General features: G+C 39.4%; 1 protein-coding gene across 4 annotated transcripts in view; it reads right to left on the reverse strand.

Annotated features, from left to right (window-relative positions):
• LOC105195115 (uncharacterized threonine-rich GPI-anchored glycoprotein PJ4664.02) overlaps positions 1–27,455 on the reverse strand; it is a 40,647-nt gene that overhangs the window by 4,565 nt on the left and 8,627 nt on the right. For all 4 annotated transcript variants that reach the window (XM_039449892.1, XM_039449891.1, XM_039449893.1 and 1 more), the window contains exons 4-7: positions 25,704–27,421; positions 24,814–24,902; positions 8,522–8,596; positions 173–829 (exon numbers count right to left, since the gene is read on the reverse strand). In XM_039449892.1, the coding sequence (XP_039305826.1) occupies positions 173–829; positions 8,522–8,596; positions 24,814–24,902; positions 25,704–27,421 (2,539 nt within the window). The remainder of the gene's footprint in view (positions 1–172; positions 830–8,521; positions 8,597–24,813; positions 24,903–25,703; positions 27,422–27,455) is intronic.

The raw sequence follows: 27,455 nt of genomic DNA on the forward strand, positions 1-27,455 counted from the left end.
GCGTAAAAGAAATAAAGGTGATATAAAAATGCGATGTGATTTTGAACGGAAAAGAGACAAATCTTCTTGAAATATTGAATGGACTAATTTAATAATATATTTCATCAACGTTGCTTCTCGGAGAAGGAGGACGGAGAGAGGTTTAATTCGAAGCTAGGCAAGTAATGAGTACCTGTCAATGGTAGAGGCGGTGGAGTATCAACAGGCGTGTCTTTTTCCACGTGGCTTGGCACTTGTTCGATCGTCGTCACGTCCTTGTGATAATATCCAGCGATCTCCATTTTCTTCTCGCTCATCATTAAATTGTTGTTAGTCGTCTGACAAGAGTAAAGGGAACTCCCTGTGACGATGGAAGCGTTTTTCTTCGCGATATCTTCCGAAGTATGATAAGATGATTTTTTCTCTTCGCTAGTAATCTCGCTGGACTTTGTGTCTTGACACATATTATCTACATTGGTCGACGTAGCTTTGCCCATCTCGGACCGGACGTTCTCCATATTTGCCAAAGCGACTTTCTTTATATCCTGCCTCACGCTTTCAGCGCCTGTGAATGTCATCTTACTATCGGGTAGAATAATGCTCCTCGAACCGACAACGTTGCTGTCGTTCGCGAGCATTTTAAGAGTCTCGCCGGCACGGAACGGCTCGTTCTCGTTGCACAATCCTCCGCCATTCGTGGCTATCGTCGCTGTCCTTGTCGCGGCAATATATCTGTACGGTGGCTGGTTGCTACTGTTGCTGAATTCTTGGTACGCTGCTGGAAATTCGTCCCCGTCCGGGGGCAGGCGCTGGCCGCCTCCGCAGTTCTCCATCTTACCATTTACCGTATCTGCAACAGCATTTTCAATTACATTTTCGATATTGATATAAAAATTTCACTTTTTAGATTATAATATGGTAACTGAAATATTTTAATATTTTTATCAAAATTAATTTGTAGATACAAAATTTAAATGATACAAATTTGTTCAAGTAGGACATGGTATTATTTTTTCATGTAATTTCTTTCCAAGTGCAGTAAAAAATAATAGAATGTATGCGATTGCTGTTGTCAGTATACATTTTAACGAACTATCGTTTGTATCGAGTGTCTGTTTCGTTTGCTGATAAGGTAACGGATTCAAGGTGAGACAGAATATGCGTTGATGGAATTTGAACAGCACTATCCTCGTTACTTGGTCAAATATCACGTGATTTCTCGTAAGAGATTTCAAAATATTTTATTCTTTGTTTAGCGCTTTTTTGCTAATTTATATTTGCCTTTTTATGTATTTCCGACAAGAAAAGTCAACTAGTTAAAAATTCTTCTGTACACTTTGTAAATTTCATTTTAACATTTTTCTGCTTTAATGTAATATGTACTATTGTTTTGTTTTAAAAATTCTTTCTGGAAGGAAATGCATCGGCAAAAATGTTTGCACTATTAAATAGCCAACTAGTAAACCACTTGAATGATTCATCCCGCATATATCAACACATTATGCATCGCAGCGAACGTATTATCTTTCAAAAAATGACATCATCTCTTCGATTTTCTATGCTCTTCGTCTGACGAATTGCAAACGCACAATTTTGCGATTTTTAACATTCAATAAATCTTAAAAAGTTTCTCAATCAAATGTAAAATGCAAATCTTAAAAAAATCTATCTTTATTAATTTCATTGTTTTTTTTTTCAAGATTTACTTTGAATTTTTTGTTTTATTTTAAATATTTTATTCCAATTTGTTATTTTAATCCGAACATTTGCTTTTAATTTTTTATTTTATTCCAAATATAAAATTTATTCCGAATTTCTTGTCAAATATACATGATTTCAAGGATTTCCACATTTTAAAACAAGTCTACTGACAAAACATTTTCATGTGCGTTATCTAATCTATAATAAGTAGAAATATTTAAATTGGACGAATTATGATATTAACAACGTGTCGAAAAGTAAAATTGTATTTTTAATTTTCTTTATCTATCTACGAGTGTTGAAGTATGCAAGTAAAATTTTTAAAATATCCACCTGCTCGTAAATTGCAAATCATCGGCACGTATGCTGTCGCATTGCCGAACGCTTACGCATGCCATCTCATACCGCGAAACTCTAACTTTAATTCACGGTTAATAAAGCGCGCCGCGCTAACTCCTGATTAACATTCCTGGCGTAGTGCAGACGTAACTAATCGTCGATCGTATGTACGTGCAACAGATGCAACTTTCGCGCTGCTTGATGGTTTTCGATGCACATCCAGACGATCGCACCATATTTGTACCGGTATCAGAGACCGCGCGTGTTGTGTTCTTATGTACGTAAATGCATTCCGAGTGTGCGTGAATTTAGGTAATAAATATAAAATTCCCGCAAGAGAACCAAACACATTCAGAGGTTTTTTTTTCTTTAAATGGATTCTTAAAATATTAGTCATAGCCTACAGCTATGCATTCTGTTTTTATACCTATTATATGTCTAGAAAAAAAATTATTTATTTATACAATGAACGATTTGAAGATAAAAAATTTTTTGTTTCCTGAAAATTTAATTTTTTGGACTTGCTTATAAGAAATTTTTCAGTTATAAAAGTTTAGTTATAAAAATATAAAACAAAATAATATTTGATTTGAGTAAATTAAAAGGTTAATAATTTTTTGAAATAAAAATTACTCTTTATGTCGTGTCAAAATGATAAAGATAGAAAACAATCGCAAATGTAAACGTTGTATTATATTTCCATCTGCGTTTGGTCAAATACTTGATCACGAACTTGTAGCGAAGTTATAATTATCATATCATTATAATCAGTTAAACAAATTATGTAAATCAAGATCTCATTTCTTATTCTTGAGTATTATTTTCTCAACAATATTTTTCCACCAATCGTTGGGAGACGTAACGAGACTAGAAAAAAATATATGAAGGCTCAAGTTGAATAACGTGCGTTCAGCAATCATTGATACATTAAGTTGAAAGTAATCGGCCAAAAACGGATAATATACCTGATTAGATGTGGCGCGTACAACAGAATTCAGAATTCGCGAGGACCAATTTGGTTTTACGATCACTTTGCGGGCACTAAGCTGGCAGACAATTAATTTTAATCATCGAAGAGTACATAACTCGACTCGCGGTTACGGCTAACTTTCACGTCGAGGAAGTTCATTGTGCGTTTTGCGCGAGTTTGAGCTCGGTCGGCGCGGAACGATTCTCAGAAGAACGTTGATGTATCGTCGAGATGTAGTAGGAAACAACGGCAGAAGTTCTCGTTCGTACTGGCAAGAAGGCTGTCGTAAGACTGGGCGACATTGCTCGTCGAGGCCAGCTTCCGCGGTTAGCGTCGACATCAAGCGCTTTCGTGTTCATGAGAGAAGGGATAGTCTCGCGTTTTCAGTGTGCCACGGCGGCCACGCTTTTAACTTTGCTGTGCTCGGAATTACATTCTTTGCAGCCATTAAACCGTATGCGAAAAATCAACATATATTTGCGCGTTACTTTGTTCTTCCTCGATTATTTCAGAACTCGCGTATCTTTCTTTAATTTCTTCTTTGAGCCACGTAGAGATGTATGATTTTATGATTTATCGTCAACATCGTAATTTTTTTTTAATTGCAATTGAATTTTTAATGAAAATACTGCATGCGAGTTAAAATCGCAAATACAGTTTAAAGTCGAATTTGTAATCATTTTTTGCTTCCTCTAATTTAATTTAATAATTTCAAGTGTTGTATCATTACACTTATTTTATATTTTGTATAGTAAAATATTTTATGCAATTCTTTGTACGCCATGTAAGCAATTCAACCAACGCGACGCACAGCGAGAAATCGATATAATTTTTTCTTTCATAAAATTACACGTAATTTAAAATGGTCTTTGCTTTGTAAAATGATACATAATTTAAATTTACATTTAAGATACAAAATTACGCACAATTTAAAATACAAAATAAAAATTTATCTTATAAATTATTTTTTATCTTATAAATAAAAATTGAGGGATTAAAATAAAATAAAGCATAATATAAAAAATTACGATGCGATATGTCACATTCACTGCTCTATTCTTAAAGAAGATTGTAATTGCAGTTTTGTAAATCGCACACGTCTAGTTGGATGTCGTCCAAGCGCGCGTCATTTCTCGTTAAAATATTTCACATTCGTGGCTGTTCGAGATTCATTTCTAATCTATCGGGGCAATAATGAAATAGCTGCAGAAGCACATATGCCATAAATTAGCTGCACTAGACACGACAGGCTCTCTTGGAATGCGTAGATCTGTGTCTCGAGTACTAGTTCGTGGATGTCGTCCGAACTGCTACGTAAGTCGATTAATCTTACGGAATGTGTCAACGAAACGAAACCGTTTGCTCGCCGAAGAAAAGTCGTAGGACGCGAACCGGAAGATCTATGTTAAGCTGGATATACCGCTATGCGATATTATCAGCTTTAAGATGAACGGCGATTTTGTCATGCCACTGAGTTACGTCGCTTCGTAGCTCCGTGGGCGATTAAATGATTCGTCAATAGAAATGGGAGATTGAAATTAAATTGAAGAATAACATAAGCGTAAAAGTCAAGTGTAAATCTAAGCCTCAATACAAAATCGATAACTTTCTGTTCATCGTCTCATTTGCTATATTTTTGAAAGTTTTTTTATTATCCCGAAAATTGGAGAAGGGAATAAAGCCTGATCCACAATAATTAATTGCTCTTTGCTTTTTGTTTCGTGTTTTTTGCTTGTTACCTCTCGGCGCATTATTTTATCGATAATCGTGCTTCTTGTAACATGTCTCTTGTCTCTTTCGGAATACATCAACTTTTATCTCACCAATTTCGATAAAACATTACTTTAGAGGCAATAGGCAAAAAGTAGAAGGAAGAAGCAAAGAGCCACGTATTGTAGATTAGCCTTTACAACTCCAAGAATGCTTGACATAGAAGTAATATAGATCAGCGAACGATATTCAGGATGCAATTTTACTTTATCGTGACTGAGATAATTCTTATTATGCATGCCCATGTACGATGCTGTACAGGTATGATAATAGTGGTTATACCATGCGTAAATTGCGATTGTAAATTACATCATTGTGCATACAGTTTCTGAAAGCGAAGATTATGTCTGTCGCAATGGGCGGCGGAACGGCTTTCTTCGCAGAATACTGTTTTGGAAAAGAAAGGAGAGGCAGACCGCAAAATCAATGCCGTCACTAAAAGCCACTTGTCCTTGGCACCGAGATCCGAATCGCCCGCGTTGCGTCAACGTATTGAACGCGTAGAACCTTGAAGACGATTATTAATTGTTATATTTATCTGGACTAATAATGGTCTTTCTTTTTTTTTTATCTCGATCGATATAACGATCATATGACATTCGCGTCGTTAAATATTCTAAATGATATGAAGCAATAAATCCACGTGTGCAGAGAGTAAATCATTGGTATCGAATAAAGCGCAACGTACGCTTTATTCGATGCTTTGATTCTTTAAAGAAACATATGTTGGAAAAAATAAATAACAGGTAACATTCATCACGTTTCACGTGATGAATATTACATGTTACTTATTTTTTTAAAACAAGATAAAAGCCAAAAATATCAAAATTGCAATTAAAGCTTTGTTTTTGAATTATAATATCTAAATATTCACGTGCTTTAGGCATTTTTTACGTGAATATCGAAACGTAATTAGCAATCGATTGCCTAAATCGTACTTTTTGCAATATGTTGCTAAAGCGCTTATGACAAATTAATTTGTTATTAATGAAAGATTAAATATTATTGTGATCGCCGCGGTATCTGAATCAAGCTATCATTTTTAACGTTTATTTGTAATTGAGCAATGTAACTTAATACATCGATCATTGAAAGATTTACCTGAAGTTGCAGAGATTTAGAAGAGACTTCGTATTCCTTCTTAACTTACATTTCGTCACGTAATACTCGTTAGATCGTTATGTCGTAAAGATTATTCGTATTAATAACAGCTCTGCAATTTGTAACTATTCCGCGTAACGTTCTGGTTTTTACTATTAAATTTTTTGTACGCACAAGTTTCCGCGGCGTGCTCAACGACCGTTTCACAAAGTTACACGGAAAGAAATGTTTGACAGGGTTCAATGTAATAACGATCGTGCAGATATTAGATAATCCGTACTGAGTCGTGTCGTCCGAACGACGCGACGCGACGCGGCGACGAACTCGGATAAAGGGACAGCCGATGCGGCCGATTCTCGTTGGTTGCGAAATCCAACGTTTCGCTCGATAATCTCACACTCTGATTCACTCGTTGCATCACCTTTTATACCTTTCTACCTTTTCCATGATACGTCATGGAAAGGTATTGCGCTATCGCGAATGGTTAAAAGATCCTTAAATAAGACGCGGACATCGCGTTACATCGTGCCGACACAGGCACAGTGTCCATCGTGTTTATCACCGTTTAACTTCTGACACTCTCGCGCGGAAGTGAGAAGTGTCATACAGCGAGAGAGATTCATTTAACGTCGTCCGAACGCCGCGGATTAATTCCCACATTTTGTGAGAAGGGACAGAGACACTCAACGGCCTAACGCGTTTAATCCTTTTATCGAAAGCATGAGAAATTGCTTGGAATTTCAAACATTTCTTTCTATTGAATTGAAAGGTGAAATTTCCAATTGCCAACGGTGAAAGAGTCCAAACGAGTTCGACGTTATATTTTCGCCGTAAGGTGCCGGCCTGATGTTTCGTGGGCAGGAATAAAATTTTACATTGCGGAAGTGCCGCGTCGCAATGTCGATTAATTCCATTTACGATATCTATCTACCGATAAAATCGGCAATCCTCTCGAACAAACCTTCAACTACCTAGCGTATGCCCTCGAGTATATGCGGATCATAAAATCCCGACATGGCGCGGCGCGGCGTCTGGCTGATGTTCGCGCGCGGTTTCACGAGAGGATTTGACACGGCATGAGCAGTCGGCAGCACATTTTTGCCATTGCACTGGCTAGACAGCGAATATTCCCCGTTCAGAAATAAGATTCCAGAATGCGGAAACATTGGCATTAAACGCGGCGGTCCAATGTACGTGCTTCGAGAGGCCGATGACGCTTACCATCGCCATCGCCGACTTCGCTCGTGCCTTCGTGGGAGCGGGCTGTAAAACGAGTAGGAAGCGAATCACTCCGCGAGAATCCTATCCAATTAATTTTTTACGGAAAAAAGGAAAAAGACTGATAGCGACCGTTCGTTGCATCCACTCGCGGAACTACCACGTCGGGATAAAACTATGAGGATATGTATCTATGTGCGCGCCAAGATAAAAGACGAAGAAAGAGCCATTTGTTATTATCTCCGCGAGTCCGACAGGTATGCTAACAAACGGCTTTAAGTTTGCCTCGGGGAAAAAAACTAGATGATTAAGACACCTCAATTTCCTGTCGCACTTTGATCCGCACTATCATCATCGCGCGCGTTATGGATGCTCGTGTACGTTCTTTATTATAAAAGGCACGCCTTTATGTCAGGTAACTGTCTTTAAAATTTATTTCATGTTTTTATACTCAATTTTATCCTTAATTTTATTTCTACTGTTACGGGAAATTCTTTTCTAATTATCGTTTCAATGTGTACCGTCGTGCTAATGAGCGATTTTTTACGGTAACCTAATCTAAGCCTTTTATTTGAATTAAAAATGGTGGCTTCGATCCTTAGTATGAGCAATGATCGGCATTGCTCGTTGCTATTTTACAAGGCAATGTGAGGTGTTCGTTATCCAGCGTTACTGGTTTCGAGCGAGATCGTGACATGTCAGGAGGATCTCAATGTGAAGTTCGCAACACGATCGAGGGCGAATTCTTGCGGACTTTCACCACGCCGAAGGACGAGAGATCGGCGTAAACTGCAAGGTATTCACGCGGCTCAATACTATTGTTATCGATCCAGCCGATCCGGTACACTGACCGTACATCGTATGTCCGTCTGACATTTTCGTTTCGTTTCACGAAGGAGTGACTTTGACGCCATAACCCGGAATTATCATTACTCGACGATGAATACAATTTATGGCCCACTGCGAATAGTAAACGCGATAGTATTGTCAAAATCGCCGAGTCATACCTTAATGTCTCTACGATAAGATCGTTCGGGAAAGCAATATGCTGATCTTAAAAGAGTTTTTGCAATTCTTTATTGTTCGCCGAGCGCGCGAACAAATTGAGCGCCTTGATCATTTAAGCCTATTTCGAGGAGAGAGTTACTGAATGCGTACCGCCTAAATATCTTTTATTATTTTAATTCATAAATTCGATACTTTCAAAAGAGATTCACACATACATACGACTGGCCATTTACTGTGCACATTTTGCAGCGTGTTACTAAGAGGCTTATGATAAATTAATTTGATGATAAAATTTTAAATATTGTACTAATAAGTATCTAAAATATTAAAAAATAAAAACATTACGCGTTTAGCAACTCTCCGTTATTTAGAGAAGTAGTATAGAATAAGAAGTATAGATATTTCATAAATCTTGAATAATTTCTATTTTTTTACCTTTGTTCGGGTTCTTGCTTTTCTCCTCCGTATATTCTGCAATCTTGTTCACGCGGTCTGCTTCGTCATCTCGCGCTGCAACAAATGTACATACTTTTATTTATTGTACATGGTGTCTAACCATTACTGTATCAACCTTTAAGAATAGCATGTCTGTGCACGAAAGGGTATATAACTTTGTTCTGCACTGGCCATATCTGCGATCGTGCGAGAAATCACTGTCATTTTGTCGAAATAGCAAAAGTAACCAATTGCCCGAAGGCGATAAGTAAAGAGAAAAAGATCAGATTGAAATGCATAATAATATCTTTGAATCACGTGTGTAATCATATCTATACGAAATATACTTTTACAAACGTGTTTGCAAGTATGCGGTCGATGAAGCTACTCTATGGATGACATTTCACTTAAGAAAAGTTAACGGGCCGCGTGGAAGAGTCCTAAACAAGAGTCGTGTATAAAGAGGTCACTGATAATGAATCGAGGTAACAGTTTGCCGTCAGTGGACACAGCTGCACCGTTGACTCTAGTTGACCCGCGTTATTAAACACCAGATACACCGAATTGTGCATGTGCACCAAAGTGCCGAGTCCCTACGAAATATTTTTTTTTTTTATGTAGCACATATTCATCAAACGCTTTCTCAGAAGATTCGACGATATAATGTTCTGTCACTAGAATAATAATTGTATTTGAATCAATTTTATTACGACTAATATAAAAAATTTTATTCAGAATTCTTGCATCGGAAGAACAATTTTATTAAAATATCTATAAATTTAGCTTGATCTAAAAATAATTTTGTTGAATTATTAAAATAATTATAAGATGTTTAAACACGATGAGCGCAATATTGCAAAAAGTTTTGACACTCAAACAACCAGCTTGAGTGTCATACATAATTATTTTGATAATTCAACAAAATTATTTTTAAATCTGTATTTAACCAAATTTGTAGATATTTAAAAAAAAACCACTTTTTCCGTGTGTTGCAAGGTTTATAATTCGCACATTTGAATGATAGTGTTCGCAAAAAGCAGCCGATCAAATTGAACAGTTTGGGAATAAAAGAAAACTTGACTTTTTTCTGCATTGTGTCGACGATGCACTGCATTCTTCGCCGATGAACGTTATCGCGGCGGCAGCGGATTAGTCGCGTGATTCTAGTTTTATGACTTTTTGTATTGCGGTCGATTTTTCTTCTGTTCACGCGAGTCTGGACGCATCAAGAGTTTATTCGAATTGTCTTCGTTGACATCCTAATATGGATTTACTCTAAAGCCATTGTCGCCATTACCATTAGCTACTAGCTCCTTAATAAAAACATTGCATTGAAAATGCAATGTTATTAAAATATTTGAAATTAGAAAAAGCGTGAACTGAAGTTTGTGACGATATCCTTTCGTCCAATATGCATTTAGATGCAATTGATTGTTAAAAGCTAAAGTTAAGAACGCGCGATCTTTGGATATAATTTTTACATGTTTTGCAATATTTTTCGCAACAGTCAATTATTTTTCAAATTATCAAACAAATTCAAATATATGTAAAGAACAGTAAGAAGGGGGAGGGGGGAGGGAAAGGCTTGATAGATACCGAAGGAAGAAGAGAAAGGACCATGCAAAGTTCAGCGAGCCTAAGAAAGGCAGATGCACGGAAACCGAGCGAGTGAAAGAGAGAGAAGCAGAAGGAAGGAAGCAGAAAGAACGAGAGAGAGAGAGAGAGAGAGAGAGAGAGAGACCGACTGCTGTAAGAAGCCGAAAGAGAGAAAAGGGAGCATAGAAAAATAAGAAGAGTGGTTCCCCTCTTCTGTCCGAGAGGTTGGGAGCGGGTGGCCTTGAGCAGGTCATCACCTCCGGCTGCGGTGGTGATGCTGCGCTGGACCGTCTTAACTTCTTCTTCTTCTTCTTCTTCTTCTTCTTCTTCTTCTTAACTCCTTGAACCGTCCTTCTCTCCTTCACCATCTCCTCTCCTAGCCAATCTCTTCCTCCTTTCTTCTCCCCACGCTCGTCTTTCGCTCCATCCTCGTTCTTTCTCTCTTCCTTGCGTCTCATCCGGCTCGCCAGAGTTACTTTGTCACTCCTTCTCTCTTTCTCTCTCTCCTCTTGTCCTTCTTGTTCTCTCTTTCCTCCTTTAGACGCTCTTTACACTTTCCTAAAGGCCTTCGCTCGGCCGCAGAAACAATCCGTTCGTGCTAACTCCGCTTCGACCGAACTGACATGGTGAATGCACCAACGTCGTGGTACCGAGAAGTCAAGGGCCAGTCGTACCAAGAAAAGTCCTCAACTTTTTTTCGACTTGGAGAAATGCATGAGGCGCTGCATACAATTCGATCCAATCTAAACATCCACCTCTACGGAAGATAAGTCGGACGATTTCTCTCGCGTCCGAACGCTATTTCGAAGTACGTCTCTCGGTCTCTCGTAGTACTTCTGCTTTCATTATCGCACGCACCACAAAACCCCATACAATTTCTCGTACAAAAAGCGTAAATTATCGGGCGTGTTGCCGAGTCAATTCCGTGTCGTTTCCGTGGCGGGGAAGGATCACGCAAATTGCATTTGACAAACTGGATCGGTGGTAGTTACCGCCTTCTCGCGAGCGTAATGATCGGCGCGTGGCTACGTGGCGCACGTAAGGAACCGGACGTTACACGAGCATCGTCCCTGCATCGCGCGCTGCATCGCACAAGCTGGGAAGGAATATTTCCAGGCCGATCGGATAAAGTTGTAACGCCCGAGGTGGATTTTATAAAACGGTTAATGCGTGTTCTGTACACGCTGTGTCTAGCCGGTGATCGAGAAGCGCGCTAAGTCGTGTTATTTTCTTCGTAGGTGCAACATTCCGACACTCGCTTCTCACGCTCGTCGAAAGTGCACTCGGCACGGCCGCACCGAGCGTTGCAAATTGCCGGGCGTGACGTGGATTTCGTGTCGTTTCCGAGGGAAAGGATCACGCAAATTGGATTTGACACAGTGGATCGGTAGTAGACCCACCCCTTCCAGGATATAATGATTGGCGCGTGGCCGTACGACCACGCGTGTTGCCGAGTCGTACGCCTGTGAACGCGAATGTAGTTGATTACGCACGTGCATAGACGAACGTTTCACTCATAGATATTGAAACTAGAATTTCTCTTCATTCGTAGAAAATAAATGTAAACGATTTGGCCGTCGATGTTATGTTTTTTTTTTCTTTTTTTGAGGGGGGGGTTTGTCTTTTAGATTTCTACATTTTTTAAGCTGTAGAAATGATAAATCTTCCACAATTACAGTTATAGCCAGAGGAGAATTTCAATTCTACTAAATAAGCAAAAAAAGTGTGTCAATATCTGTGCTGCAAATTGCATGTGAAAGAAGGCACGAGAATACCTGGCGTTTCGGCTGCATCGAACAACGAACACGAAGGACCGGATTGTCGAAGTCGGTGTGCGGACTTAAGTGAATGAGGAAGATAAACATAATAATTACGGCAAATTGAGGCCTGCCACTGAAAACAGCATTGTGGCGAGCAGAGAGGAGGCGAGAGAAAGAAGCGGACTGTGCGCGGGCCATGGCCGCGACGTGTATCGGTAGAATAAATGCGTTTAACGTACTTGGCGTGCCAGCGGTAGCGTGGGTGAGCAGGAGAGTTTATCGGGGAACACATTTAAACTTATAGTCATCCTTAGTTACACCTATGAGCTCTAAGAATATTTTAATAAATTTATTAACATTATCCGTTTGTCAATGATAATTTTTTCCATAAAATTATTAATTGCTTTAATAAAAATTTTCCTCAGAATTCTTTATATACGCTTTCAGAATTTCTATATAAATTTTATAACTTTTTTTAGAAAATTTCTGAAACGTTTTGAATTAAAACACTTTTTTGAAATATTTTTTAGATTTTTTCAATTCTGTTAGATTCTAAGAATTTTTTATTCTATAATTTCTGAAAGAATTTTATACCTGAAAGTTTTATACCTGAAAAGATAAAAAACAATCTATATTTTTCAAGAAATCACATGTGTGAATTCTGATATATTTTTAAAGAGATTTCTCATTTCTATAATTTTTAAAAAAGAAAAATTTGAAAAAATTTTGAATATTTTAGAAATCTTTATAAATTTAGAATTTAAAATATTATTAATTATTATGAAATATGAGAAAAATTTTCATCAAGGTAATTATTGAGAATTATTTTTTCGCGTACATTCTCTTTATCATGATTTATTTTGAGATATAAAGTGGCGACAAAAATAACCAAACGAAATCGTTATAACATATGCTTGACCGGAAGTGCGGTATTCGCCGGTACTCTCGGACGATACCATAAATTGCTCTAATCTCACGAGCGGTAATAGGCGTATCCATTCTCGCGCTCGCAATGTATTGGTAAGGTGGGAAGACACGTTGCACATGGCAAAAGAACGCATGCTTTACCAAGTCTTATCAGCGCTTTTAACTTCTTCGCGTACGAAACTATGCACGCATCGTCAAGTTATATGTTAAGATTTCTCATAGGTCTGGATAATCTCCTACGCAGTTGGAGAAGCTTAATATTTAACCGATTAATTGGTAAAGATATATCCTATCGAAGTTGGTATAAAAGTAATATTTTTGTTAAAGAAACTATGAATAGAATTTTATTTTTTATTATCCTAAAATTGATTTTAATTATTCTTTGTTTGAATCTTTTTTTTTTTTTAACAAATGTTACGGATATATCGAGAAAGAGTTTCGTTAAGTATTCTGACATTTGTGTATTTGTTCCGAAAAATATCAGAGCGGTAAATTATTATTATTGGATCGCATCGTAATTTGCATAGTGTTTTGCTTCGTTTTAGAGGCAATATAATGAATGTAAACGATTGAAAGGTGCATCGATTTCGATTAAGTAACGACCTCGACCTAGTGAATTACGCGTTGCATTCGGGAATTTAGCCCCGCGGCTGCGATTGAGTCTCTCGCACACTCGCGTCCGCACGGAGCAATGAAGTTTGCTTTCGGTGATCGCGTCCGAAGCCGGTTTTCGATGCAATGCCGCGGGCTACTCGCCCTTTTTAGACCCTAAAAATGATCTCAAATAAAAATAACTGAGGAAATTGCCGAGGTAGATGTAGCGACGGCGTCGGACGTTTCATTGTTTGGTCGGGGTATTCTATTTTTGGTAGCACGTTTCGAAAGAGGAACATTTCAACGTTGCGGTGTCGAACGTTGCGGTGTCGACGTACGAGGCGCATTTTTCAAATTACTTGGTCGTCTTCTTTTATTTCCTTGTAGCATGTGTTTATTTTAGTTAAGTACAGAAACCGCAAACGATGTATCTAAGAAAAACCGAACCGCAGTCTCTTCTATGCGGCGATCTTCCGCCGTCGCGAATACCTACACGTGTATTTCGACGATGCACGCGATGTATAAGACGCGCTGTTAGTGTAATAATAAACTCTCTTGAACGCCGCGGCATGGCTAACAGAATGTATCTCGCGAGTCACAGTGACTGACTACTTGGCGCCTGCACCGATAAACCAACCCTGGCTCGTACTCGCGCACGATTGTCGGCCATGCACACGTTTCATACGTACGCGAGCGTACGCTGACACTAGAGACGCGGACGATGAATGAGCTAATTGTGCTTTCTGATGAGCAAGACCCGTCGTCTCTTTTATCTCTTTTCCGCCGTGAATGACGTATGCGTGCACTTGCCGGCTGTCGCTCGAAAAATCGTAACGCAATACTATAAGAAAGTTCATCTTAAAGATGCATTTCGAAGCATTATTCAAAATATATCAATTTCATACAGTGTTCTATTATTATGTTTGAATATCTGTATCAAATTTGAACACGATTCTCTTATTGATTTAAAAGTTATTTAATTTTTTGTTTGCTCTTGAATTTTATGTAAAAAATCACGTTCTTCTTCATTGTTCGATTTTCTGTAGTTGATTGCGGAACTCAAATTTGAGTGACTAAAAATTTTGGTCATTTATTAGGGGAAAAAAAGAATCTATGAAGCCTGTAGTTTTTAAATTTCGGTAACTTCTACTTGATATTGTGTAGCCAAAAACATTCTTAAGTAATCGCTAATTAACGCTTGTAAAAATCTTGATATATAAATTCGGAGAGGAACGTTAAGTTCGACAAATTGCATCATTTCCAGAATAATTTTGAACAGCGATACCTTTTGCGGTCCTATTTGAACACAACTAAACTTTAAGCCTAAACGTGATCTTTGAAAGAAAAAGACTAAACGAATCGACAAATACTTTCAAGCAGGTGTAGTCTATCCGCGACGCCTGCAGCTGCCTCTTATGGAGCCCTTAGCACGCTTTACCCTTGAGGTTCAGAAAATATCACAGCGTATGCGTAACAGCTGCTGCATTTTTCTGTGGGTGGCGACCAGTGAAAGTGAGTCTTCGAGGTCGACGCCGGATATAAATTTTATTCTATTTCATCTTAAGCTGGATACAGCCGTGTGAAAATATTCCGATGCAGTGCTTACGAGATTTCAGTGAGAGCTAGTGATCGTTTCTATCAATCACAACAGCATTTAAACATTTAAACAATCGTAGAGGTAATTGTATTAAGAAAATGAGAATTCCTTTACCCTTCAAGACTTTTTTTAGATTCTTTGAACCGAGAAACACGCTCGATCCGGGAGGGAATCTTTTTTTATCTGTGGGAAACCGCGATGCACTCTACCAGGATACCAATACTTTATATTATGTTAAATTTGTTTCAATTTGCTACATTCTTCGAAATTGTTACTGTAATCGATGTTGTGTCATCAAAGCTACATATAATATATATAAGATTACGTACAATATAGATCTCGTAAACAAATTTCAATTTGAATACATAATACTGTACGTTCTGTAAAAGTGCACTCGTCTGTAATGGAACAGAACCAACAATAGTTTTTTATCTCTGTATCCTTAAACGGCCGTTACGTTATAACATGCGATTAAACGAAGAATTGATTGCAACCCGATCACGAAATACATAGGAAACTGCTGCTTGCACCTGGTTTGTAGCGAATCGTAATTTAAAATTTGCTTTTGAAATCTGCATGGTAACGACGTGTTTAGCCCATTTAAGACAGTCTAATTTACCGCTGACATTAACTGAGATCGTGCTTCGTTTTTTAGCGATTGACGAAGACCAATTGTTACCTCATCGCGCCACGGTCTAATGAACGTTCCGAGTCGAGGCGCTTCGCGAATCAACCTGGTTCGATTAGCGCCGTAAAATCGGCCTTCCTTCGGCATTAGAGCGATTTTCTTGTGTACACCGCGACAGGAGATACGCTTAGTGAAACCTTTCCGCGTCGATCTTCTTAGTGCAACAAATCGAGTATTGTTTGCGGAACAGTGAAAGAGGGAAACTTAAATGTAAGTTTGCAACAATATTAATAGCGAGTTTATCATTAAATTAAATTGACAAATTTTCAAATTTAAATACTTCTTACCGTTCCGAGATACAAATATTTTCCTCTTGCTGCGTGGTCGAGTCTCTCTACGGTTCGTGTTATAGTCCTCGAATTTCGCAAACCGATTATACGCACTCAGTCACGGGGGCACATGTTCGCGCTTGAAAACGGAACACTATAAACGATTACTTGTAGGTGAACCATGAAAAAATGAGTCCACGCTACACCGAGCACGAAGAATATGTTTTCGATTCGTACAAATGAGAACCGTGTAGCGCGAAAGCTTTCGTTACGCTTTTCAAATGCCAAACTCACTTCTGCTCTAATTCGTGCTAAAATGTGCTAAATACTATTTAAATATTTATAAATATTTTGGCATCAGTGGCCTGAAAGTCCATTGGAAAAGCGATTAAAGTCTGCGGATTGTGTTTCGCAGAATTTGCGAAAGAGTCGTGAAGGGAAGTATATGCCGAATTGAAGAAAACTGAAAAAGTACACTCGAAGTACTTTCAGAATTCGCGGAAAACACCCGGTTCGAACACAAGTGAATTATGGCAATCGTACTCGACACAAGAGGCGAAGCACACACACGCGAAAGTCCTCGGAACGTTTTGACTTGAGAGTCGACGAGAGACTGGCGAACCAGGCGAACGCCTTCTGCCTTTGCTCGAGACGTCGCGCCGGGCATCCCTTTCCACCGAGCGGGACGACGCTTCCTTACCGGTCTCGAGGAGAGGTGCCTTTACTCCCGATAGGTTACCTTCGAGATAACTCGATAGCACACCATAAATGCGCGCACGCGTGTAAATTGATCCGATCGATTCGCCAAGATTGCGAAAAGCCCGGCATTTCGACCGTTAATTAACACAGCAGCTGATCACGCAGCGGAGCACTGGCCGTTCGCGCGATATCTCGCTTCGGACACGCTGTCACCTTCTCTTGAAATTTCGTCTTGAAAACACTTCGCTCGATGCGACACTTTCGCGTTAGCTCATTATATACCGGCACATGATTCATCGTAACGATTTATTAAAAATATCTTGCACTTTTCTAATATTTTTCACCAATCGGCCATGTCATTCCGAATACGCAGAGAAATATAAAATCATTTATTAATGATTTTATATTTGTCTACGTGTCTTGAATGATACACGAAAAATAACATTGGAATATAAACACGACTTTATAAACACGACATTGCTATAAAAACATTATCTTTGTGTTAATAAATATTAATTTAATTCTATTCTCGCTTAGCGTAATTCTACTGTGGAATAATTTAATAATTTCTGAAATATAATTTTTATTACACGGATATTTATTACATATCATGGCAATAATGATCTAGCCGTCGAATTCTTGATACGGATAAGATACGTATCGGAACGATTTAGAGATATATGCCGCGATTTCTGTCGAACAAAAGGCTGTCTTTTCGCTGTTGCGGTGTATTTCGAAACCAAAGATCAAACGTTGATAAATCGTTTTTTGATCCGCAGGGAGTCGTGCGCGTACAATACGAGTCAAATTGCTGAAAGACAGATTACGTCTTTACATCGAGATTTTTATTGTCCAGCCATGTATGACAGTTCCGCGTTATGTCTTTCAGATTTAGAAAAAGTCACTTTATCTTGTCACGTCTCGTAAACTTGTGTTCCGAATTATTAACGTTACTCTGAAAGAGGAAACCAGAAGTCATTTTTTTACCATGACATCTCGCGCGAAATGTGTAGGCGATTTAGCATAGATCATAAAGGATCTTCTGCTCGTTTGAACATCATTGTCGATCGTTTCGCCATACGGCATGCGAATCGAATGACTTAAAAAGGAGTTAACTGGTCTTTGTAGGTTCAAATTTCCTCGAGTCGAAGAGTGTGTTTCGACTTGTCGTAAAACATGAAAGAGCTGGCTGAAGCGCACTTTATGAAAGCTCGACGCTACGCTCAGTTATTTCTCGTTCACTGTACGAGTGCATTCCATGCGATATGAACGGAGGTGTGATCCAATGCGGAAGTGTGATTCGTTATCAGATTTGTAAATTTATAGACTACCTCTTTTGAAAATTTAACGAAAAATATCATGTACCGTTCGATACGCAAAGGTATCAAAAATTTGTCGACCATAATGTCACCGTATTACGTAACGATATATTATATATATTTTAATACGGACATGATGCAACGTAATATAACGTAATATTAGCTGGAATTCATTAAGCGTTCTTCGAAGCGAAAAACGGAAGTCTCGCTCTCTTTACGAAATCTAGATTTCCATAAAAAGAGTGTGAGTCTCGATGTTGAAAGGGTTTTCAATTCATTCGGTAGACATTTAACGTCAGATACTGCATTTTCCCATTATTTGTAAATACGTGACATGTAAGGACTTGCTGTTACTCGGGAAATATTTGAGCATTGTGCGAGATGGACCGACATCTCGGGCAATGACAAGTCTGACGATAATATTGAATTTACGCCCGTCAAGGTCTACTCATTTTCGTACGACGACATATAAAGTTATTCATCGATATAATTCAATGACAGTAGCGAACGTATCTAGGAGAGTTGTCGAATGTGTATCACTCGAGTTTTTTTTTATTACGTTCCTCATTTGGTAATAATTTGTACGTAAATAAATTTAATGTTTTAGGCACCTATTATTACAATGTTCTTTTACAGTAACAAATTAGTTTATTTCAAATTTTTGTCACTAAACGTTGCTTATATTATGTAAAAGTATAAAACATTGATGAGGCATAATTTAGGCGACGTAGGTGAAGTACGCATTCAACAATTCTTTTTTATTTCGGCAATACAACACACATCATTAGTAACTATCCAATAATCATTCAAATATGTTAGATTTTTGATCAAGTGACAGCACGTTACAGCGAGGGATCGTAATGTTCACCGACGGATTGATCATTACGAAGCTTTTTGTAAAAATTTCCATTGCGCTCCTGCGATAAGATCGGTCGCCGTGATCTTTATCGTTTTATTTAAGAGGAATGAAAGAAAACCTGCTTCTATCACGACGTGGCATTTGCTCAACGACGAGGGTTACAACAGGATAAAAATTCTCGTGCTGATTGCTCCGCAAAGCCGCGCCGCGTTCTGCAGTGCCGACGTCGGACCTTGATGGGTTCTGCGCTCGTTTTCTGGATTTGTATTTTAGCGCCTCGACTTGACTCGCGAACGCAGATTACAGCCAGTGACAAGCCAAGCGAGTAGTCGAATAACTGCGTCGGGATATTTTCAAACAGTTAAATTGTACTAATGAAATCGTGGAGCAATAAGAGAAAAAGGAATAAAACAGTTAACTTTTTCATCATCCGAAGTAGTTTTGCCTAACAATTTCATGGTAAATCGTCGCGATAGTTGCGATTCATGACTGCGCGGCATAAATACTATGGGAATGTTTCACGGTTCATACTGCTTGCATAAGGCGGCGTGTAAACTGGATGTTACACAAACGATCAACACTCGAGATATACGGAAAGAAGATGTAATTTCATATATTATCCGTTTATTTATATATTATCCGAGCGAACGATTAGAGCTCTCTCGGCGTGGAAGTAATTCGCTCATTCGTCAGCTTTGCGGATCGATCTGCATCTTAAAAGTATGACGCGTACTAATTATATTGACGTTAGTGCGCGCGTAGCGCTTCCGGGTTGCCGCAACGGAATGTCGTCTCTCGGATCTTGGATCTTGTATCCGATATGCCTACGTGGACACACAGTAGATCCTTTCAAGCACGACTGACCTGACTCGACGAACGAGGTGTCTGTCCTTCTCTCAATCGATCTCGCTGTGCGAATAACAATAAATGTCTCTTCGATATCGATTTTCTCGAATGCTCGTGAGCGATTCGTGAACGTGGAATCTGATCTATGATGTGATGCTTATTTGCGTGTAATAAATGCGCGTAGCGAAATTTTGATTTCCATTTCCATCGTAATCTTCCGTTCAATGGCCGCACTTTGTTAAATTCGTTGATACCGGTCGATCTTGAAACGGGGCGAGTCATCTTTAGGCGGTTTTACTGCATGCACCGTTCGAGCTGGCGCGATGGAATGCAGCTCGCTCGATCAGATGCATTAAGCGTACTTTGCGAGTCAGATCGAATGCGATTCTTTCGGCTCGAACGTGACAAAATGTGACCTAGTTTCCATGAGCGATGCAGATTTAAAAGCCTAAATGAAATGCTTCACGAGTATCGTATTCGCCAATTCTTTAAAAAACATTGAGAATTCAATTTTATCTATATTAACATATAAAGTTTTAAATGTGCATACCGATCTTCTAAATTGTACCTCTCATATTTTATATTTTTACTTAATACAAATAACATTTAGTGACAAAACTAAAAGATAAATGAGAAGAAAGCATACAAACAGAAATTTAACAGATTATATCTTGTTTTATGTGTGCTAACAACATATTAAAAATCAGATTATCTTTTATATGTTTATGTAAATAATAGCAATGTAATTCTTTATTTTATTTATTTTAATTTATAAATTCGATACTTTCAAAAACAATACGATTTAGAAGATCCATCGATCACTCGCTCAAATTATATTTTTTGCAACATATTGCAAAAAGGCTAAAAGGCTTGGTCAAAGATTAAAAGTTGTAATAATTATAGGTGTCTGAAACATCATGTTACAGCTTCCAACGTTTGTTTGAGTATAAACTGATATATACCAAATGGGAGATATAATAAAAAGTAATTTAAGTGGTGTACATTCAATAACTCTCCCCTAATTAGGAAATACAAATTTTAGCAAGATGCAAAATGAAACTTTGCAGTGCCTCGCATTCTAAGATCTTCTAAATATCTTATTCAGACCCGTTAATCGGTGTTAATAATCCGATCGTGAGGATTTTTTTGAACATGCATATCTATTAAATGTCCCACGGAGTTCTGAATAGTAAATAATTTTCTATAAGGCCCAAGATTAGCCTGAATAAAATGTTTGGAATTTATGCGCGTTAACATTTAATAGAAAGTATTCAGTATCAATATCTACTAATTGATCCAACGTCGAAAGCTTTCCTCAGGAGGTCAAGACTAATCATCGGCCTTTGCAATCGCAAATTGAAACGGGCTTGGGAATTGAAGATCGCTTGAGAAAGGTCGATCTTCTTAAGAGCGGTCGTTAACGGTTAGGCTAAAATTATGGAATGTGTTTTTCGTTTGTATATTTTTAAGTCACATAATTGTGTGGCGGAGGCAAACGAATCTTTCGAGTCACTTCATATTAAATTAGTGTTGCGATGGAGATCTGGAACGTGTGGTGCGCACAGTGGCATGTTACATCAAGGATCGCTAGTTTTTATTTTCTCATAGTCGAAGCGATATAAAATCAATCTATCTTAAATATTCATGTCATCGTATTTTTTAAAAATGACTTACTAACGTTTGAGTATATTTAAACGGACAGGTATCCCGACATAATCCCAAAAGAATATAGAAAACCGTTGGCGATAACATAAAGTAAGCTGCCTACGTCAGAACAGGTCAAGAGAGAATTTCGGTTTTAAAAAGACTATCTTAGAAAAAGAGCTATCGACGCCAATCTAAACGGTTTCGTATAGGTGTCGGCTGCGTGACATTTATTATCTTTGGGTCAGTATACGCATACGGGCCCCGTGCTGGTACACTGGAATGCCGTCTTCTGCGATCGCGCACGTACAGGCGCACGTCAGTACGCAAGTATGCGTCAGAGATCGCCGTCTCTTCGATTGGAAGTGAACCAAGTGAAAGATCTCGAAAAGGAAGGCGATTAAGGGGGAATGGGACCTTGAGCGCGGTCAGCCACTGGAAGAGCTTCGGAGGCTGAAGACCGCGGCTTGGGACGCGGGGATCGCCATATTGTTGTGACTAGTAAGCTTCGCCGGGCCCCGATCGGCCATCCACCACTCACAACAGGCGCGTGTGCGCTGGCTCGCGGCGCCGGATCGATCGTAAATGTCGCGATACAATATTGGATACATGATAATTAACGGAAGAGAGACTTGGGAATCCGTTGAGCCAGCGCTAATACAATAGATGCATTCACGTTTGCTTATTCTATCCCGGATGCGATCGCATATTGTGCAACACTGCGACTTGAATAAAGCGTTGCTATCAAATTATTGGCGTTGCGCTCAAACTTGCGCTTTTGAAGAAACTTTGAGAAATTCCGAAATCTTCGCAAAAACTACACACTAATCTCATTCGGTTTCAAAAGAATTATAGCTTTGGCAACTCGTTTCCTAATCCACAGTTTAGAATGCTATTACCTCCAAAGCCTTCTAGTATACATGTAATGGCGTGAGATAATAGACTCCCGAGTCAACGCAGAGTATTTTCGCGCACTTGGGTTTGTGCGTGGCGAAACGGTGGGTGTAATGGATGCCGCGGGAATTTTTATGACTAATATTTAACAAGGTTGAAGAATGAACCGTCCATCGGTTTGTCGGAAAAATGACTGGTTAAAACGTTTGCCGGCACCTAGCAACCTGGACGCGCCTGACCGTAAAGTTTCGCGTTTAACACGAGCCTCGCGGACGGCAGCTTCGGTTATTCGTTAGCAATCCGCGCGAGCATCGCCGCCGCTCGCTGCCAAGCGATTCTCGAATTATTCTTAACGGTTTTGTTCTCACACCCACCTGGCCGACGGCCGGAGGCCGGGAATCCACGTTCGAGCGGAGGAACGTCGACCGTGCCGATTAGAGACCGCGTCGACGGAATTTCCTTATTTCCTCGCTTTGCACAAAGCGTTTGGCTACGGTGAAGTCTCGGGTGAAGATTCGCCGATACACTCCTTATCGTACGATTCGCTTCAGGAATCGCGCCGTTTGCGTTGCAAGAAAAAAAAAGGAATAAAAAAAGAAAATAGATGGGGTAAAGACGATGTCGAAACGCGCGGGAAGCAAGAACTTGTCATTAGAAAATTATACGTCGCTTCTAACGTTACAACGTTCAACGTGCGTGTGATCGGTGCATCTTTGAAAAAGTACTGTACAAATTAATTATTGTACAAACGCTTATTATTTCTCATTATCCGACGTAATTCCTTCTATTGTACAAACTACCTTTTTCCTTCGAATTTTTTCTCAATATACAGTTACATATTAACTTGAGAAAAAGAACACGTGAAATGTGTTAGAAATATTATATCGCGATTAGTTGATGTTTTTTAATAATATCAAATGTCTAGAGAAAAAAGGGATAAGATGACGCCTTTAAAGTTGATTTTTTCTAATTTCTGTAAAGACATAAAAATATTCCGTTTTCTTTTTATAGATTTAATAAAACTTTGATTATCTTCATGAAAGATTGAAAAATTATTAACTAAATCAAAATTTTTTTTAAATTTAGATTTTTTTAAGAATCTGTCAATTTCATCATCTTTCATTATTCTTCATAAACAGATATCAAAAAATTACATATGGTTGCATCCAAAAAATATTTCTTGGACAAAATAAAAATCAAATTCTATAAGAGATTATTTATTATTATACAAAGTCTTTAATGAGTTGAGCATTAGTTCGTTACGTGTTATTAGCTTAGAAGAGTTAGCAATTTATCTTATCCACTTCATCATCTTACCTTTCTGTTCCCTATCATGTGCGAATTATTACCATCGCTCGATTTCCGGTATTTCTGGCGAGATTACCGTTTTCTCGATTGAGAAATGGCGAGATGGACATTTTTCTTATTGCAGCGAAAGAAGACGAGCATGTGATAACGTATTCCTCTTTAAATAGTTTTCTCGAAGAACATGTATTACGCAAATATGTATCTCATTGAAGACAAGTGCTTTCATGTTCATAGAAAAGGGTGAAGAGCTTTCCTGATGTGGTGTTTGAGTAGAAATAAATTATAAGAGGCATGAACTTTCTGACAGAAAGAGAAAGGAAGAGAGAAAGAGAAAACAAGTATCAAAAAGATGTCTCGATTAAGATCTCGTGCGTAATACTGCGGTTGCGAGGGGGAAACGTGAACATCTAATCATCCGCGTGAAAATACCACAGAATGCACGTTCAGTGAATAAGAATTTCTCTCGAGGAAGGCGCGCCGCGCTACACGCCTTTGTCTCGATTCGCGACCTGCCTCCGTTTTGAATGCATTCGCGCCCGCGCGAAACCGGAGAACTGCATGGCCGCGTAACGCAAGGTGATTAATGCGTAACCTTTATAAAACTCGACGGTGACGTACCACGGTTGCGTGGGCGTGTGTACCGGGTGTCCTCCGGTGTTGCGTATTCGAACGTGATTTTTATGAATTTTTTCGACGACAGTTGCCGCGTTTGGCGAATCGAACGATCATGAAATTTTCCACTGACTAGAGATCCCCCCTGCAATAGATCTGGCCATAAGTCAGCCAGTTTTAATGGTTTACTCATTCCCGAGAGAAAGAGAGAGAAGGAAAGGTAAATAAAGATATAAGAAGAAAAGAAAGAAAAAGAATGAGAAGTTAGTAATGGTATATCCTTCTCTCTCTCTCTCTCTCTCTCTCTCTCTCTCTCTCTCTCTCTCGCAGATCCTTGCCTTATGACTAGACCTTGATTGTAGGATTTCTACTGCTGCAATGATTGACGTTTTGATCGCCGGGATAAACGAAGACACTGATGACGCTATCGAATGCAAAGTCAATTAATTAATTAGCGGCTCAAGGTCGCCCCGGCGACGTGGTGCCAACTTTTTTTACGCAGTCAGTCTTAATAGGCGCAACTGCCTGATTTGTTGCTTTTTGCTATTAGCAAACGGATCTCTAATCATTTCGTGCTGGCCTCGCATTCTTCCGTTAATTGGATAAATTACGACTTTATTGACTCAAATCGTATTTCGAGATTTAATTAAAGCTTTAATTAGCGTATTAAACGGACTTACCGTTTTTAACGAAGGCATCTTTCTTGATTGCAGGAGGCGATTCTTCCGGCTTCACCGCCAGCTCGCTGGGATCATTCACGTCTGCGTTGCTGTAACAGGTCAGAGACAGTTTTTTTCTTTTTTAGCTGGTTAAAAGAGAATAGCTACGTCTTTTTATGTGTGACGTAAGAAATACGTAAAAATTAATTTACTTAAAAGAATAATAATTAGTTATATAACCCGTTATGCGCGCGCGTGTTTCAACGCTAGGAAACTCTATTAAAAGATTTAATAAATCGCCGTTCGAATGGTTTGAGAGGCGATTGCAGCGTCATGCAAAGAAGGAGAGATCGCTTTTCAAAGCAATAAGCAAATGTCGAGCATTTGCATGGAGGCGTTCACCTCGTGGGACGGCCGAGTCGAACGACTGTTCGATTCTCAGTAATCGACAACCCTCTTTTCTATTCTTAGAATGGTCAATTAACCTTTTCTCTTGTGTGCCGCGCACGGCAGGTAACCCATATCCATAAAGAAAGTGAATTAATTTTTTTTCTCAAAGTTTATTCGCGTTGCGTGGTGCTGCGAGTTCAACGAGTTCTATAGTCTTCCTCGACATAATTCTCATCAATTTATTTCGTAGTTAAATTACATATTTTATTTGAAATAAGCGAAATTATTTTAATTAATTTTATAGTATACGTAGACTTTAATTATAAGTTGCATAATGAAGTGGCAACATAAAATTTTCACGTAAGGATTGAGATGTAATATGGTGAAAGCGGATATAAATTTAATTAAAAACGTTTCTCTCCAGAAACACGCTAAATTCTCTATTAGAATCTATTTTCCTTTATAACACTGCAGCCCCTGTTGACTAATGTTTGCGTTGGAATATACAATTGTAAACTTACTCATTAACATATTCCAAGGAAGTCTCCTCTTCTTCGCCGATGGTAGCAAGATTACTTTGCCAGTAATATTCGCCGTCGTCGCTTTCGTCGGTGGTATCCTCTTCCTCCATAACTTCCTCATTCTCCAATATTTGATTCATTTCTGGATTTTTTATGTCGTCATTTACCACGTCGAGCGATTGATAAGTTTCGTCGTCCTCGCTCTCTCGCGTAGTAGAACCGACCGCTAAGATATCTTCCTCGTTCGACGGAAGTACCTCCTTCAAAATATCTCGGTCGTTTGTTCTAGTTTCTTCTTGATAACAGTTTTCCGAGTCTTTCCGTTTTTCCCTTTTATTAATTGACTCGTCGATGCATTTGTCGGTCGCTGATTCTACGTTCGAGTTTTGATGCTCCGGTGGAATTTTGTTCGAATTATTCGTAGCTTGCAATTGATCTTGTTCGCTTTTATCAGTTATTTCGTCTTTAGCCTTATTTTGCTCGCAATTCGCAGTTTCCGTTGCATCGTTCGATTTATTTTTTGCAATTTCCTCCTTCTGATCAGACTGCAAACTTTTAGCCATTTTGATTTCGATCGTCTCTAAGACTTTGCTCGTTTGTGCGTTCTCTCCCAAACTCGCAGCTTCGTCTTTCTTTTCATTATCAAGGCAGACATTCTTCAAATCAGATTCTCTAGCGAGACTTTTATCCGAGGTTTCGTTTCTTCGACTCTTATCGTCAAGAATGTTAGGTTTATTTGATGAGGAATTGCACGCTCCTGGCCGAACGTGTTCTGTGCTTTGCGAAAGATTTTCGTTTTCTTTCTCCGTTACCTGATTAGGTTCGATCGACGGTGAAGGTTTAATTTCTCTTCGTGGCGTTATAATCGGCGGTGGAGGCGGTGGAGGCGGTCTCTTCCTTCTGGCCTTAACGTCCTTCCTCGGGAGCGGTTTCGGTGGTAACAGAGGAGCTTCGGAAAGGTCGGAGGAGACAGGCACCGTTGCGGAGATTCGCGGACGCGCCTTGTTTCCAGATTCGCTCGTCTGCGTCTGATTCACGCAGATCCTATTAACGTGATTTCTAGCCGGCAACGGCGGCGGTGACGACCTGTCGGCGTTGCTTCTGTCGGTGCCGGAAACGCAGGTCGCTTCGCGGAATTCCTCGTGGTTGCCGTTGACGCGCTCCACGAGCTCCACGTCGTCCTTAATTGGCCTGAAATGTGTCGTCGAGTCGGCAGCCAGGTCGGCCGTGTAGAAGAGATCCGGCCTGGCCTCGTGTCCGTAACTCAGCGGGGCGTCTTGAAAGCTGAGTGGCGGCTGAAGAGTGATCGTTTCCTCGATCAACACCGTGTTCGGCGCGACGACCGCCGTAATCCGTTCGACTTCACCCCGCGACTCCACATGCGTCACCGCCTCGGAACTGGCGAGACGGCGGAGCAGGTAATCGGGCGGATTCGAAAAGTCTCGCTCGAGATGCTCGAGCGGGCAGATCGCTCGCGACAGCAGCACGTCTCGATCGGACGATCGGTCGAAGTCTCGATCGACGCCCGAGAATTCGTTCTGCTGTTCGGAACCGGCAGTCGACGCCGTAGACGTCGTGGAGATGGTCGACACGCGATCGGATGTCGAGAATCTGTCCACCACAGTGGACATGGAACTGCTGGTATCGTCGGACGTGCTTCCATGCGTGGAGCCGCATTGTGATCGCGCATCTAGATAAACCATTGCTTCCGGCGGTTCCTGGAAATACAAAGAGGTTTTATTTTTTTCACTC

This window comes from Solenopsis invicta, chromosome 5, assembly GCF_016802725.1.
Source record: "Solenopsis invicta isolate M01_SB chromosome 5, UNIL_Sinv_3.0, whole genome shotgun sequence".
Lineage (NCBI taxonomy): Eukaryota > Metazoa > Arthropoda > Insecta > Hymenoptera > Formicidae > Solenopsis > Solenopsis invicta.